This window comes from Phaethon lepturus, unplaced genomic scaffold, assembly GCF_000687285.1.
Source record: "Phaethon lepturus isolate BGI_N335 unplaced genomic scaffold, ASM68728v1 scaffold18922, whole genome shotgun sequence".
NCBI classification, from domain to species: domain Eukaryota; kingdom Metazoa; phylum Chordata; class Aves; order Phaethontiformes; family Phaethontidae; genus Phaethon; species Phaethon lepturus.
The window spans coordinates 41,671-56,541 of record NW_010522841.1 but is presented as its reverse complement, the minus strand read 5'-3'; the positions used below and the strand labels follow the sequence as shown (position 1 = coordinate 56,541).

The 14,871-nt window shown below is 36.3% G+C and overlaps 1 protein-coding gene across 2 annotated transcripts in view; it reads left to right on the top strand.

Annotated features, from left to right (window-relative positions):
* The window catches only part of CDK17 (cyclin-dependent kinase 17), a 17,372-nt gene extending 4,301 nt beyond the window's left edge, over positions 1-13,071 (top strand). The window contains exons 2-13 of one of the 2 annotated variants that reach the window (XM_010281958.1): positions 352-408; positions 1,991-2,105; positions 2,636-2,730; positions 3,577-3,639; positions 6,580-6,703; positions 7,497-7,617; positions 8,153-8,250; positions 8,560-8,665; positions 9,467-9,509; positions 10,707-10,797; positions 11,033-11,110; positions 12,198-13,071. In XM_010281958.1, coding sequence (XP_010280260.1) covers positions 352-408; positions 1,991-2,105; positions 2,636-2,730; positions 3,577-3,639; positions 6,580-6,703; positions 7,497-7,617; positions 8,153-8,250; positions 8,560-8,665; positions 9,467-9,509; positions 10,707-10,797; positions 11,033-11,110; positions 12,198-12,214 — 1,008 coding nt within the window. In that variant the 3' untranslated portion in view covers positions 12,215-13,071. Of the gene's footprint in view, positions 1-351; positions 409-1,990; positions 2,106-2,635; positions 2,731-3,576; positions 3,640-6,579; positions 6,704-7,496; positions 7,618-8,152; positions 8,251-8,559; positions 8,666-9,466; positions 9,510-10,706; positions 10,798-11,032; positions 11,111-11,272 lie in introns of both variants that reach the window. The other variant, XM_010281957.1, reaches the window with a different exon arrangement.
* The last annotated feature ends 1,800 nt before the right edge of the window (positions 13,072-14,871 follow it).

Genomic DNA, 14,871 nt, shown 5'->3' with positions numbered 1-14,871 from the left:
CGGAAGAGTGGGGGAGACTTAAGGAGGAGGTAGGGTAAAGTGGGGTTTTGGTCTAATTGTAACTCTAATTGTAACTCAATTAGAGTTTTGAATCTCTTACCATCTACGGGAAAAAAAAAAGTCCTTCCAGGATACACAGTAGACTGGCCAACAGGATGATCATTAGGCTTGGATACTGAGATGCATTTATACCGTAATATGCTGAATAGTTTTTAAAATAGCAGAATTGTGCAGTTTTTGGTCAAGTACTATCAGGTATTTTTCTGAAACAAAATTTAGCTTGCTGATTAAATATTGTATAGATAAAGTGTTCAGTTTTAGTGATGGATTTTCTCTTTCTTTTCATTGCAGTCAGAAATTGGATTTGGAAAAATGGAAACCTATATCAAGTTAGAAAAGCTTGGAGAGGTATGAATAGCTTTCTTCTGAAATGAGTACTGTTTTGATGACAATGTCGTGTAAAATTTTATATATGTTAACTGAAAATCTTCATGTCCCTCAAAATACCCATTGAATTTATCTTAAACCAAACATATTCAACATGTGTAACAATGTCATAACCACACAAATGTTCCATGCATATATAAAAAAAAAAAATTAAGGAAAACCATCACTGAGCTTGTGAAGAGCAAGACTCCATTAGCAAATGATCTGTGACCTTCTTACGTAGGCTGGATTTGTATGCAGATAGACAAAATTATTCTGTCAGTCATAAAACTAGTTAAGTCTGGTGTCCTCCTGCCTTGAATTCGGTGTTAGGGAGCACTCATGCTGGACAAGAAGCCATCGCTTGCTGGGAGCAGGCAGTAGCTATGCATGTTCCAGTAGCGAAGCCCGCACGCCTGAGTGCTGCAAAGTGAAATACGTAACACTGAGTTTGCCTTTCCCTCTGGGAGGGCAGCGACACGGCGCTCTGCCTCCACCCAGCCTCGGAATTCCAGAGAAACAGTAGAATTCAGGAGGGGCAGGTGTCAGTCCTGTCCAATTTGATTGAGGCTGGTCAATGGGATCGAAAACGGACAAGGAGCACTGGAATGGGACACACTGAACACAGCAGAAGGAAGCAGGGCTTCTCTGCTGCAAATATTGCGAGTCCTCTGTTCACAATGTTTTAGTTTCCAGGCACACTTATTTTTTACTTTGCCTCTAGTACTTGTTAGGTAGGTCACTAGACTTGACATAACTTTGCCTATCTTTGGAGTAATGTTAATCTAGTAGCTATCAAGTCATAGCTGCGGGTGTGCATTCTCTCACTCGCTTACAAAGTGTAGAGGACAACACCAGGTAGGTAGAGTAACCTAGGGCAGTTTCTGTAACTGCTTCCTCTTTGCAATTGCAGGGGAGTTGCAAGCTTGCTTGCTGTTTTGCCAGAATTTCTTGTCCTTATCTAACATGCCTTGAGAGTTTTGAATCTCTTACCATCTACGGAAAAAAAAAAAAATTGAAAAAAATTAGGCTTCATAATATTCACTGTTCATTATGTCAATCAAAATGAAACTTTGACAACTTCCCCTCCCCCCCGATATTCTCATGTAAAATATGTAAAAAACAAGGAGCTATCAAAAGGAATTATATGTTTTCGTAAAAGTAATGGAGGAGTATGGCTGCAGCCTTTGGAAACATAACTGCAGCGTAGTGTGGAGATACCTGAGCTAGTTTTAATCAAGTAGAGACTTTAAAGAGGGCAAGTGATCCCAGCAGCGAACTAATTTAACACTACGTGATCGGACTTCTTTGGTAGCTGTATGGGGTATAGCTTTCCGTGTCACTTTCAGAGTTGTTAAGCATTCGCATCTCTTCTGTCTTCTGTTTGTTCAGACCTGCGCTTAGAAGACATTTCTGTAATGTATCAAAATAAGACAATGTAAGAACTATTCATAGCCAAAATGAAACCTATTGGAACCTCAGACAGAAGTTTATATTTTCTTTTTTAGCTGATCTTTCAATGAAGGAACAACTTGTAAAATCATCCTCCTTTTTCCATTTGTAGGGTACTTATGCAACAGTTTATAAGGGGAGAAGTAAATTGACAGAAAACCTGGTAGCTCTGAAAGAAATCCGACTGGAACATGAAGAGGGAGCACCATGCACAGCCATAAGAGAAGGTGGTGACTTTTTTTTACTACTTAGAATTTCAGATACTTCTGGATTTCTTTCTGACCAAAGTACTGTTGGTACTTGGAAATACATAAGCCACATGGGAGATTAATGAAATTGGTACTAGTTTTGATGAGCAAAATTTTAGTCTAGATGTATTAAGGGTTAGTGTTTCAAATTTATTTACTTTATGGGGGTGGTTGTGTTCTCAAATGCAGTGTTATAAATGGATGATTTTATACTGATCTAGACTATTATTAGTGAATAACATTCAGGGTTTCAGAATACATTTTAAGAAATCACTACTTCTGCCTGAAATACATAATTCAGGAAATATTTACAGTTTGTTACTCATGGCTGCTTGGTATTTTGATTCAATACCTTTCTTATTAGCTTAATATATATGAATATTACGTTCTTAAAAACAGCTTTTTAATTAAAAAAAAAAAGAAATAGATTCTATGTATGAACTTGCTAGAAATGCATTTACTGCTCGTGTGTTTTGCGTTTATTTTATACTTATAATTCTCTTTTGCAGTGTCATTATTAAAAGATCTGAAGCATGCAAATATTGTTACATTACATGATATCGTGCATACAGACAAGTCTTTGACTCTTGTTTTCGAATATCTGGTAAGTGCTTAAAGAACTGGTGAGCTCTACGTTTGATTTATTGTTTCTGAGTAACACAGACTTAGCAAAATTCGGTACTGTTTCTAAAAATGCTGGGACTGTTAGAGTTTTCTCCTGCATCTAGAACCATTCAGCTGAAAATGAGAAAAGTGTATTCAGTTCTTAAATTGCTGTAAATCAGCAAATACTGCTCTGATAATTTCAGAGTTTCATTAATAGCAGTTAGTAGTGATCTACCTGAGCAAACTGTCTACTTGTACCAAAATCATTAACTGTAAAGAAGGACAGTCACACTGCTATTCAAACAATATTTTTCCTGTTTCATGCAGCTCTTGCGAGTTAGCTAATGAAAAAAGTATACTTTGACGAAAACACATTTCATCTTTTTGTAACAATCTTTTTAAGCAAGTGTCTACAATTACATATCTCACTTGCTCACCTCTTGCATTGTAGACTCTTCATTTTCTCACTGAAGCTTTACCTAATGATCTTTTTGTGTAATATGCTGGAATATAAGCCTAATAAGAGGGATGAAGAAAACCTCTATTTCCAATGTAATTAGAGAATACAGCAATTTCATAAAACACTGTGCCTTCTCCTCCATCCTGTTTGTGGCAATAACAAATGATGTTGCCTGAGGTGATGCAGCTTGCTGGAAAACATGGGTATTTGTAGCCTCTGAAAAGTCAGAGTTTTCTGCATGTTCAGGCTTTTGGATTCTTTATCATTGAACATCTTTTTCAGAAAACTGTTTTCTGATGAATTATTTTGGTTCTAACAATAAATAATATTCATGTAATCTGTTGTCCACAATTTTACTGAACAATGATGATGGTGTTTTGACAGGACAAGGATCTGAAGCAGTACATGGATGACTGCGGTAACATTATGAGTATGCACAATGTAAAGGTGAGTGTTTTCACTGACAGTGACTGTCTTCCCGCTTTCTCTGCTCTAAGAATTTCAGAGAAATTAATAATCAGGAGCTATATGGTTTAGGGTTTTTTTTAAAAAAATAAAATAAACTTCCTTTTTGACCTTTGGGCCTGGCTTACCTACATTTGACATCAGATGGAGTCTTTCTTTTTTGTTTTGATGGCTTTTAAGTGTTCAAAGCACTGAAAACAGGAGATTACAGAACTTTATATGTTTTCATTCTCTTTGAAGTTACATATTTAAAAATAAAAACTTCCTAACAAATAATACATTCATAACTCTTGACCTCTTCTCCTCCTTCCATTATTTTATACTCATTTATTAAGTCTGTAATTTGGTATATCTTCAAAAAAAATTTATATATGCACACTGTGGAAAATGTAGCCTCAGTCATGAATGTGGGTTTGGATGCCACTGCTTACCACAGAAGTAAGAAATAAATAATACATATTTAAGAATCAGCAATGTTTGTCTTTCCATTAGTAATAAAATGGAACTTATGTTCTTTAAGGTTTAATTGTCTGTTGCTGTGTCAATTATGGCTGTGGCCCGGTCAAGTGACTCAGTTTCCAATCTGGCCTGCTGAAACTAACTCAGGTTCAAGTGTTACCTCTCTCGTAACAAACAGGTTTTGACTTGGAAAACAGGAATAACTGTTTATGTTCTTTAATACTTAACGGCTCTATAAACAAGATTCCAAACAGAGGACAACACTATCTTGAAATGAGTGAAGTTGTCTGAGGAGTCTGAGTTGCCAGTACCACCTTGCTGTGTTGCAGCCTTATTCTTATGCAGTAGCACATGGCACAAACGCGATTGATGGCACAATGTACTAAATACTGTTGAGTGATGGGTTTTGTGTGCATTCCAGTAGAGTTGTCATCCTTGGTTTTGGCTTAGTCATGTGTTGAGAAATCTGTTCTTAGTTGAATTGCGTATGGGGTTCAGTCTAGATATTGGTCACTGTTTGGATAGCTTTTTCTTTTATTCTGTTGTCACACTGAAGGGAAGGACATCTGCCCTTAACCTACTCTTTTGCTTCCTTTGAGAGTCCGTAAAAGGAAATTCTTTAATCTGTATCTATTTCAGAGAGACAACAAAAAACATAATTACGCTTGTGTTTTCAATTAACTACAAGTTAATAGTTAGTGCTTTGAGCTTAAAAAAAAATAAAGAAAAGCTGTAAGTGGTAAGCTGACTCCTGTAATAAGTGCAGTTAGAGAACAAGCAGAATCTGCTTGTGGTAATCCAAGCTAAGCAGAGGAACTGTTTTTCGTTGTTTGCCTGTGGTTTAAGCTATGGCCTAAGAGCAGATTTATACGGTCAGTACCTTTGGCACTGGGAAATCAGAACAGCTGCTTAACTGTAGTAGTAGCTGTAGGTGCTGACATTACAATAACGGGGGGGTGGGCTGTTATTAACATTTGTGAGACCTCCCTGTCATCATTCACCTCACGTTCCTCAGCTAGTTTTAATTTTTCGAGTTTTAACAAAATGAAGATACATAATATAAAGATGTGTGTGATCTCTTCAGGCATTACTGTTTCAAACAAAATTTTGAGCTAATACATGTCGTCCTGTGTGTTTCCAAAAGGATCCATGCCAACTGTGGTGAAGATCCGCAATTTCTGTAGCATAATCTGCCTTGCCTTCTTGACTAATCCTTGCAGTTCCAGTGCAGGCTGGAGATGGCTATCGATTTCCACAGCAGTCCTGTTAATATTACTTGGGATTGACTACCCCTGCAACAGTATGGACACGAGTAGATGGAACAAAACTGGTTGCTTCTCATTCTGCTCCTCAAAAAAGAAAAGAAAGAAAAAAATCGATCCCAGTTCCTTTTTTTCTAGAAAGATAAATCCCACATAAGCAGACTGAGAACAGATGGATGTAAACTACACCTGCTGTGTATTTGTCCAGTTTAGGAAAAAGAATTTGGTGGTGTCACCTGGTACAAAAATAAACTGATGTGTTAGAAAATGGTTATATAAAAACATTCTAGTGTTTCTTCTCAAAAGTCCTATTAAATGCTGAATTTGTCAGGTTGGTAAACATTGCTTTCTGTAATGCTGTATATTTTTTCATTATACATTTGATCATCTATACTGGCTGAGGACTGTTGTGCAGGAAATGCCAAAAGTCCCATGTTTAAGATCAGACCCTTTATACTTGAAGAAACTGCAAAATAGTAGTTCTGAATGCACTGATACGATAAACTTGCTTGGCTAAACTTTTCCTCATCCCTTACTACTTCTGTGTCTATATACGTGGTGCAGCATTAATATGCATGACTGAAATTGCTTGCTTGGCTTCTTGTTCCAAAGGACTAAAATAAACCTCTGTGTGTGTCAAGGTGAGGGAATGGATATAAATGCCAGAGGCAGGTGGGCTGCTTTAGTAACCCTCGTTTCCCCATTTCTCTGTGTTTTATGAGCTTGTGAATCCAAGTGTATTTTTCTAATAGCATGCCAAAATGTTCTTTACATAGTCTGGCTCAGTTGGATAGAAAGGATGCTGAGCTGCATTTTCAGAAGGGATTCTGTGGCAGAAGGGAACTTAAGTATAGTCAGAGACAGTTACCTTTAAAGATATTAGTGTGGGGAAAAGCATTGGTAAAAGCTTACTTAAACAGCTTGTGGTTCTCTTCAGTTAAGCAGAACAAATTGCTCTTAAAATATTTGTTACAAAGTATTGTGTTAAAGCAGTGCATTAGCATAAAGGGATTTTAAATCTGTAAACAATAATGAAGATGCTTGGAATGTGTTCATATGGAAAAGTAACTTTTTGAGAAGTATTTTTGTCCTGTCTACAATACAGAAACGTAACTCCGCAGCACCCAAATGGGCTGTTTTAGTAGTGTAATCTGTAGATTAACACTTTTAGTCTAATTTATATAAATGTTCTCTTTTGTAGCTATTTTTATATCAGATTCTTCGTGGTTTGGCATACTGTCATAGGAGAAAGGTATTACATCGTGATCTGAAGCCACAAAATCTACTAATTAATGAGAAAGGAGAACTGAAACTTGCAGACTTTGGTATGGCCTGAAATTATTCTGTAACAAATGTTTTCTTCACTCGGCAAAAGAGGCATCTTTCCTTAAAAAGGAAAGGTGGGAGCATTGGGTCTGTAGTGAATTTGTGTGTTCTCAGATGGAAAATGAAAGTCAACCTTTTGCAGGATGTTCGTCATCAAAGTAATAGGTGTGTAGGCAATACTGTCGCTTGACTTGTGGTTTTTAAGTAGTCTTACAGCTTTCTTTGAAATTCACACTTAGTCAAATCCTTAAAGTGGAACTCAAGTTGCTTTTCCCAGCACTCCACAGTCACTCTAAAGCAGAGTGACCATGACAGGCGAGAGAAAGGGTCTGTCAGATACTGCTGACAAACTGACAATGTTAGGGTGGAAAACCCCTGCTGATCCAACAGTGATCTGGTTTGGTTCCACCATTTTATTATTCATTTGTAGCCCTCTGCCTCTTGCAACGTAATTCTCAAATGGAAATGGTGCAGAAGGGTTTACATGGTGGGAGGTGTCATACTGATCTAATGCTTTGTTGGTTTAATGAAATTTATAGGATTACTCTAGGTTTTATTCTGTTTACCTTCTGTGCTTAAAAATACTGATCATGAGATTGCTGTAAATACTAAGAGGCAAATCACAAGTTGTAGAAATTGTGTATTCATTAGGGCTTTTTAATGAACATAACTGGGAAGGTATTTATAATAAGTATGATAAGGTTGATTTAGCTCTTAAAAATCTTTGTCAATTCCGTGCAAAAAAAAGATTTCATCAAACTGCACGACCCACTTTTTCTTTTTTTAATCAAGGATTGGCTAGAGCAAAGTCTGTTCCTACAAAGACCTATTCCAATGAAGTTGTCACGTTATGGTACAGACCACCTGACGTTCTCCTCGGATCTTCAGAGTATTCAACTCAAATTGACATGTGGTTTGTATAGCTTTGTCTAATTTAAAATTTTGTTCTCAGTCAAGTTAAAAAAAAAGTCAACTCTTTATTATAATGTAGTAGCATTCAAATACTAATCCTTTGAATTTTTGAAGGCTACAACTGAGTTAGAGTTTTAGGGAAGGGATTGGCAGACAGGGAATATGCTATTATTTCTCCGAAAATGCAGAGAACGTTTTTACTGCTTAGAGTAAGCAGGCAATAGGCTCACAGTGTTAGAGGAAAAAACCAAACGTTCTCCTAATGATATGATAACTTGGTATTTTACTATAAACTTCAATACAATTGGTAAACTTGACGTCTGAAGAAAGCAGATACAATATAGCTGTGACATAGGTTTTGTTCAGTCTGACAGTTCTATTGCTACATAACTTTCAAAACTATTTTTAATAGCATGTGGCTAATAACTAATTTAATAATTTGTTTTAATGGAAAAGAAATTACAGAAATCTTTAAGAGCTGAAAGCTTAAATTGTTGGGTTGTTTCTGATTTATCTTTTTCTCCATTTTTATAAAGGGGTGTCGGATGCATATTTTTTGAAATGGCATCAGGAAGGCCTCTTTTTCCTGGTTCAACTGTTGAAGATGAACTGCACTTAATTTTCAGACTTCTGGGTAAATGGATACTTTTAGCAGTAATGTTAATGCTATATGTTTGTTCTTCTAAACACTTTTTCCACAAGAACTGTAGATCTTTATCTATAAACAGTGTTGTTCTATATTGCATTGTAATTAAGGTGAATGAGTATATTCTTGATAAAAATGATTGAGCTGAGTGCACAGCTGAGTTTGTACAACATATACTCGTTGACTGATTTTTTTTTTTTCTTTCCTGCTTAAAATACAGGATTAAATGCCTATTTATGTCAAAGTTGCTTCTTTACATTTTTTTAAGTTGAATTTGTTGCCTTTTTTAAAATGCAGGAACCCCATGTCAAGAAACATGGCCAGGCATTTCTTCCAGTGATGAATTTAGAAACTACAACTTTCCTAAGTATAAACCACAACCCCTCATCAACCATGCGCCAAGGTACTTTGTGTTTTATTAATAGAAAATATGCATCCCTGTGGCTTTGCATACTTGTAAATGTGAACGTGTTTCCAAGTATGGTCTGCTACTGAGTGCTGTAAAAATACATATCAGTTGTGTTATTGTGGGCAGATAGTAATGCAAAGCATAATCCTGGTACTATGTGATTACTTTGTCTAATATCATTCAAGGTACCACAGCTCCACAATGACCTATAGAACTATAAACTCCAGTTAATAATGCCTGCAATAGCAGGAGTATTCACACAACACTTCCTAAATAACCTGACTTCTCTTCTGTTGTATAATAGACCCATTGTTAAAATGGCAAGGTTTCCTTGAGCATTCTGTTGAAATCATTCTAAAGCCATTGTGAAGAATTTGAAGGGTCTGCACAGTTATTATAAGTAAACTTTATAACAAAGACTACCACATTTTTTATCGACTCTGAAGAAAACAGTCTAACATTATGTCCTAGCAAATGAGTAGTGTTAGGCTTTAAAAAAAAAAAAAAAAAAGCTTTTTTGCTAAAATAAATGATCCAGGTCAACCTAGTAAATCACAATCCAAAGTTCAGGATTTATCTGTGCCCAGTGTTTTTAAAATAGTCTTGTTCTGAGATATTGGTACTTTTATTTATACACATTAACATGCAGAAAAGTTGTTTGCGTGGAAGCATTTCGATGTTTAAATTCAATTTTCAGGTTTGATATCATTTAATGAAGTCAATTCCTTTGCAGTTTTGCTTTTGTAAATATAGTTCAATAACTGTTTTTATTTTTTTAAATATTTTTATTTTTAGGCTAGACACAGAAGGAATTGAATTGATAGCGAAGTTCCTTCAAGTAAGACATGTTTTGTGGCTTTACTTTATAGAAGTGCAAGTTTAGAGTTTTATTATATTATATACAAAATGTATTGGAAGCTATAGTATCTGTTAAATCAACCTCAAAGTGGAATATGCAGCAGAGTCTGTAGAGGAAGACAGGTTTGGGAGGAATGACAGTTTCAGGAAGCACGTGTACTGTAAGAATTTTAAATCTGATGTTTAAATTTTGTATTTTTTAATTTTTGCTGGAGGTGATTTATTCTCTTACTGCTTCTGGTAGAAGTAGAATTGATTCTATGTTAGCAATTCACTGAAAAAAAAAAGCTTTTGTGAAATACAGTATTAAAGCAGAACTTTTAAATACAAATACTAACTTTCTGTAACGATAACCTTAGCTTACTGCTAGAGAAGCAGTTACTAAGGTGTAATATTACTCTTTAATCTTGCAAAGTGTATTCAAAAGGTGAAGTGGTATGTGTGTTTAATCTTTTGATCTGTATTAAAAATGAGCCAGAAGCAAGACGGAAGGCCAGCTGTTAAGTTTTTGAGTGGATGCAGAAGCACTGTAACTTCACGGTGTTAAAAATTCTTAGTACAGAAGGAGTAGTGCAATTACTCTGCTTTGCAGCCTGTGATTTGAATTCTACATCAGGTCTTCATTTCATTACACAGTGTGTCAGAACGGTGCTTGCAGTCCTTGTTAGGACTTTGTTCTTATTTGTATGCAGCTTTTTGAACATCTGCATCTTCGTCCAAATGTTCACATATGCCCCAGCAGGAGACATTTGAGCACAGATTGGAGACCGTGTTGTCTGGAGTTCTGTTTTATGCAAAACGCTGCAGCATAGTCTATCGAACTAGAAAACTTTTGTGATCTCATGTAATAGCATTTCATTGCAATTTAAGATTAGAGTATAATGTAGACACAAGTCTGTCATCTAATCGTTATTACACCTATAAATAAAGATTAAGTATATTTTTGACTTGCATCTGTTTACAGCAGTTATTTTGACTATTTTAGCAATCTTGTTATATGTTGGTAATACTGGTTTAGGTAACATATGTTAGATTTTCATGTGTGAAAAGTAATGAAAACAAATTTGTCTTAGTGAGTTAGCGGGAAATATGAGCAAGTAGAACTTGTGATGAAATCACTTGATGCGGAGAGTTTTTTAATGAAAACAAACACACTTGTATCCGTTTATGTTAATAGTATGAATCGAAGAAGAGAATTTCAGCGGAAGAGGCCATGAAACATGCATACTTCAGAAGTCTTGGAACAAGAATACACACTTTGCCTGAAAGTAAGAGGAGCTGTAAAGTAGCAGAGTATTGTTAAGATAGTACATTAAATCTAAGTACATTGCTTAAGGAAAAACTCTCGAGTCTAATCTATTAAAGAAGTCTGGTATATACTGGCTCAAATATTTGGGAATAGGAAACTTTTTTTTTATTTAAACTGTATAATTAAGATTAGAACTTTGTTCAATAAAGCATAGTCATGTTTGGATATGAATTAATTTCTTTGTTACATTCCAGGTGTTTCAATATTCAGTCTAAAAGAGATTCAGTTGCAAAAAGACCCTGGCTTTCGAAATTCCACTTACCCAGAGACAGGTATGGAATGCTTAATATTTTCTCATATCTGCAAACAGAATGCTGTGCCAGAGACATTCGGAACTGAAAAATACTTTGTTAATACAGGAGATGTAGATAACAACAGAATACTCTGTTGTGTGAAAGCTTCGGTTTCTTACCATGGTCCATGTTCTGTTGTAGGACATGGGAAGAACAGAAGGCAGAGCATGCTTTTTTAAAGTGGGCGATGCAGAGTCAAGCCCAAGCCTATTCTGTCAATCAAGGACTCGGATCTGAAGGCAGTGCTCTCTGTTGGTGGACTTGGAATCGCAGTTTGTCTACACTGTCCTCTTCACAGTGGAGTCTTTTTATTTCCAACCTGCAGATTATGTTTTTATATTTGTTGTCACAGTGTGACAATTTTTTGTACAGTTGGTTTTAAGGTCTCCTCTGCCACTAGAGCCAGTAGGTTACAGCTGTTGATGTAACTGTAGCTGCAATTTTTGTGCAGGACTGAGAAACACAGTGCATTATTTATTGCGGAATCATTGCTGCTAAATAACTACTGTCTGTATAGTTAACACAACAGTTCCATGCCTGAAGAAGTTGCAATGGCTTTATAATATGTGAATGCATCTGTTTCTCTTCATAAAATGTTCTACTGCTGCGGGGTTATTTTGTATTTCTTAAACTGCAGTGTTTCCTGGAATGTAAACAGCTTTGCTTGGCTATAGGTGAACCATCTTTAATGCTCTAAGTTCATGGCACTTAATTCCTTATTTAACATTGGAAGTATGTGTTGAAATAGTTGAAAACTTAAAACGCATATTATGTTTTTGAAAAGCACATGGTGTGAAAGTTGATTCAAACAAGTGAACAGTAACTATTACTTGCTCTCAGATCCTATGTTAGTTATTGATAAATTAGAGCATGGAGACTGGATGATCAATTTTGTCAGGCTTACTCCAGCATAAGATATTTGCACATTGTTGTGCATGTGGGGCCTGCAGGAGCAATGACTTTTTTACCTTGTTTTTAACTTAGAAATACAAACTACTAGTAAACAGAGGATTCATATACCTTGGACCCTGGCTTACTTTTGAAATTGCGAGTCTTCTCATTACAGAGGAGCGAGACAACTAATTACAAGAACATGGGAATAATGTCACACTTTTCCCACCTTGTTGCTCTCCCATTTGTGCATTATTCACTTGAAATCAACTGGAAAGATGCAAGTTTGTACTTGATAAGAACTCACTATACTACAGAGCTTTTACAGTGGGAACTTAGAGAGTTTTTCAGATCTTAGTTGTTATCTGTTTACCAGAGATAGTAAACATGTTACTACTACGCTTATGCATCTCAGTGAGTATCATAAGTACACCCTTGGTGATGGTTACAGTATTTTTAAGCATTTGTGTTCACCTTTATGAACTTATTTGTTTAGTGCATCTTAAAGAGACTGTAAATCTTTATTGGTATATTTTGAAATGGTCATGTAAATCTTTGGCTGGTATATCATGAAAATAGTCATAGGTAACTTAATTTTTCCTGACGTTCACTGTAAAACATTCAGGGGTCCTACCATTTCTGTTCAGGAAATCTTGTAGTTTATTGTTATTTAACAGTATTAAGTGAATTTTTGTATATTTCATTTTAACTTTATTTGTGAATAGTGATTGTGGCATGTTTGGGGGTGTTTTATTAATATTTCATTGATACTGGTAAATTTGAATTGGTTGGGTTTTTTTATTTTCTGGAAGAGAGAAGTTCATGTGTAATGGTGACTATTGGACCACTACTGCTTTTCAGCATTTGTAAACCGGTTTTACGTTAAATCTTGTAGACCTAACAAACTGCTGTTATTTCTAACTGACCGACCTGTATTAATATTGTACTTTTGAAAGTATAAATATTATGTGGAATTCTTTGGTTTTGTTTTGAAATTTATGATAACAAAGGCCCTGTGTTGTTAAAAATACAGACTAAGTGAACCTTGCGGTTCTTGGGGTGTTGTTGGAAATGTTTAGCTAGATCTGTCTGTTGTGAGAGTCATCAGTTTTAACTTTGGACACTTAATAATTCGTGCAACGCAGAAATAGTGGCAGTGAACTCATGAACTCACGTGACTCATCCGTGACTGAGGCCGTTCAGGATCTTATTGTAAACATGGTCCATAGTCTACTTGTTAGCAAGCAAGTCCTGCATGTCACACAGTATCAGAAGTCTTTCCCAGATGTAAGAGAGTAATATGTGTCTCAGATACAAGCGTGGGCCTCCCACTGACACTAGCGGGAGAGTTACGTGTGTGTCAGAGGCAGATTTGGCACTGACGAAAAACCTTTGTCCTGAAATAGTTTTATATATTTTTTTATAGTTGCTATGGATCTGATCTAGATTTTATACTGATTAACTTTGTAGGAAGTATGTTGTAGATGTGATGGTGTTGGAGAAAGAAGTATCAGAAAAACATCTTTTTTTACAGAAGTAGTGAAGATAGAGAGTACATGTTCACTGTGGATAAGCATGGGATGTAGTGTTTCTAGAACAGTAATATTTTATAGGTCATAAAAGTAATAATGGGACACTAATGAGTAAAGGACTTAGGTTTAACTGGTAAAACGAAGTGCATTAACAAATTTAGAAAGGTCATCAGCTGCAGCTAACAAAAGGAGGTTTCCATTTTAAGTAGGAATTCAGCTTTTTTGTTACAGATTAAAAGATCTTCCATAAAATTAAAGCACTCTGTGTATGAAGAGATTTTTTTCTAAAGACCTGCAGATGAATCAGTTTGCTTCATTAGGAGGTAGCTTTAAAGAATGTATTTCTTAAGAAACTTGGCATCTGTCATCAAGCCAGTTGTTTGGGGTTTTTTTAATTGCCTATAATTGCAATTCTTGCATCAGCAGAGACAGTTCTGTGGCAGCTGCCGTGTGGGGCAGTAGTCAGTGAGTCTGAAGTCGCTGGGCATTTCTCTGACATCCTTTTCGTGCAATTCAGTGTTCTGCCTCCTGTCTGACGACATTCAGGCACTACGGACTTGGTTTCACAGTCACTGAGAACTGTAGGGACTGTTGGCCTTTGCGGGAGAAGACCTCAACCGTGACAAAAACCAAGCAGATAGTCCCTAAAAATGGATAGCTTTCAAGATTTGGTATGACAACCTTTGAAGATGAGTGATCAGTTAATAAGAAATGGCCTGCAAGTTGTTGCCGATAATTATTTTAGAAGATACCCGGTGTATCCCACCAACCCCGGGTAGGAAGGCCAAGGTGTGTGTCTAGGTGCGTGTAGGAATCAGGTGGGCTTGAAGCCCGCGAAAGAGGCAGGTAGTGATGACGTAGTGCGCACAGGCAGGTGAAGGTTGGAGGGGAGCAGGGTGGGTGGGGATGGGGATTGACAGGACAGAGTGGGAGATGGAGGGGGCAAAGCCGCTGCTCAGCAACGCTCCAGCAGAACGTGCATCTCAACACAGCTCTGTTATTTTTGTGCTGCTTTACCACAGCGTTAAGTAGCCAGAGTGTATCCCTGAATTGGGCAATAAAAGTTAAAATAAACAATTATTAAAGAAGCAACATGCTTTGTATTTGCAAATCATTTGAAAAACTGCAAGGTAGCATTCTTTGGGCTGCTTGCTTGTTGTTTGCACATGAGTTTTTTCAATGTAATAAAGGTACATTGTTTCTGTTTTGCAACGTTAAGATGGAATTAAGGTTAAGAATACATTTGGTTATTGAGGACAAAATATATGAAAGGTATATTGTAAATATCCCTAAGCTAAGTATTATAAACCCAGGAAA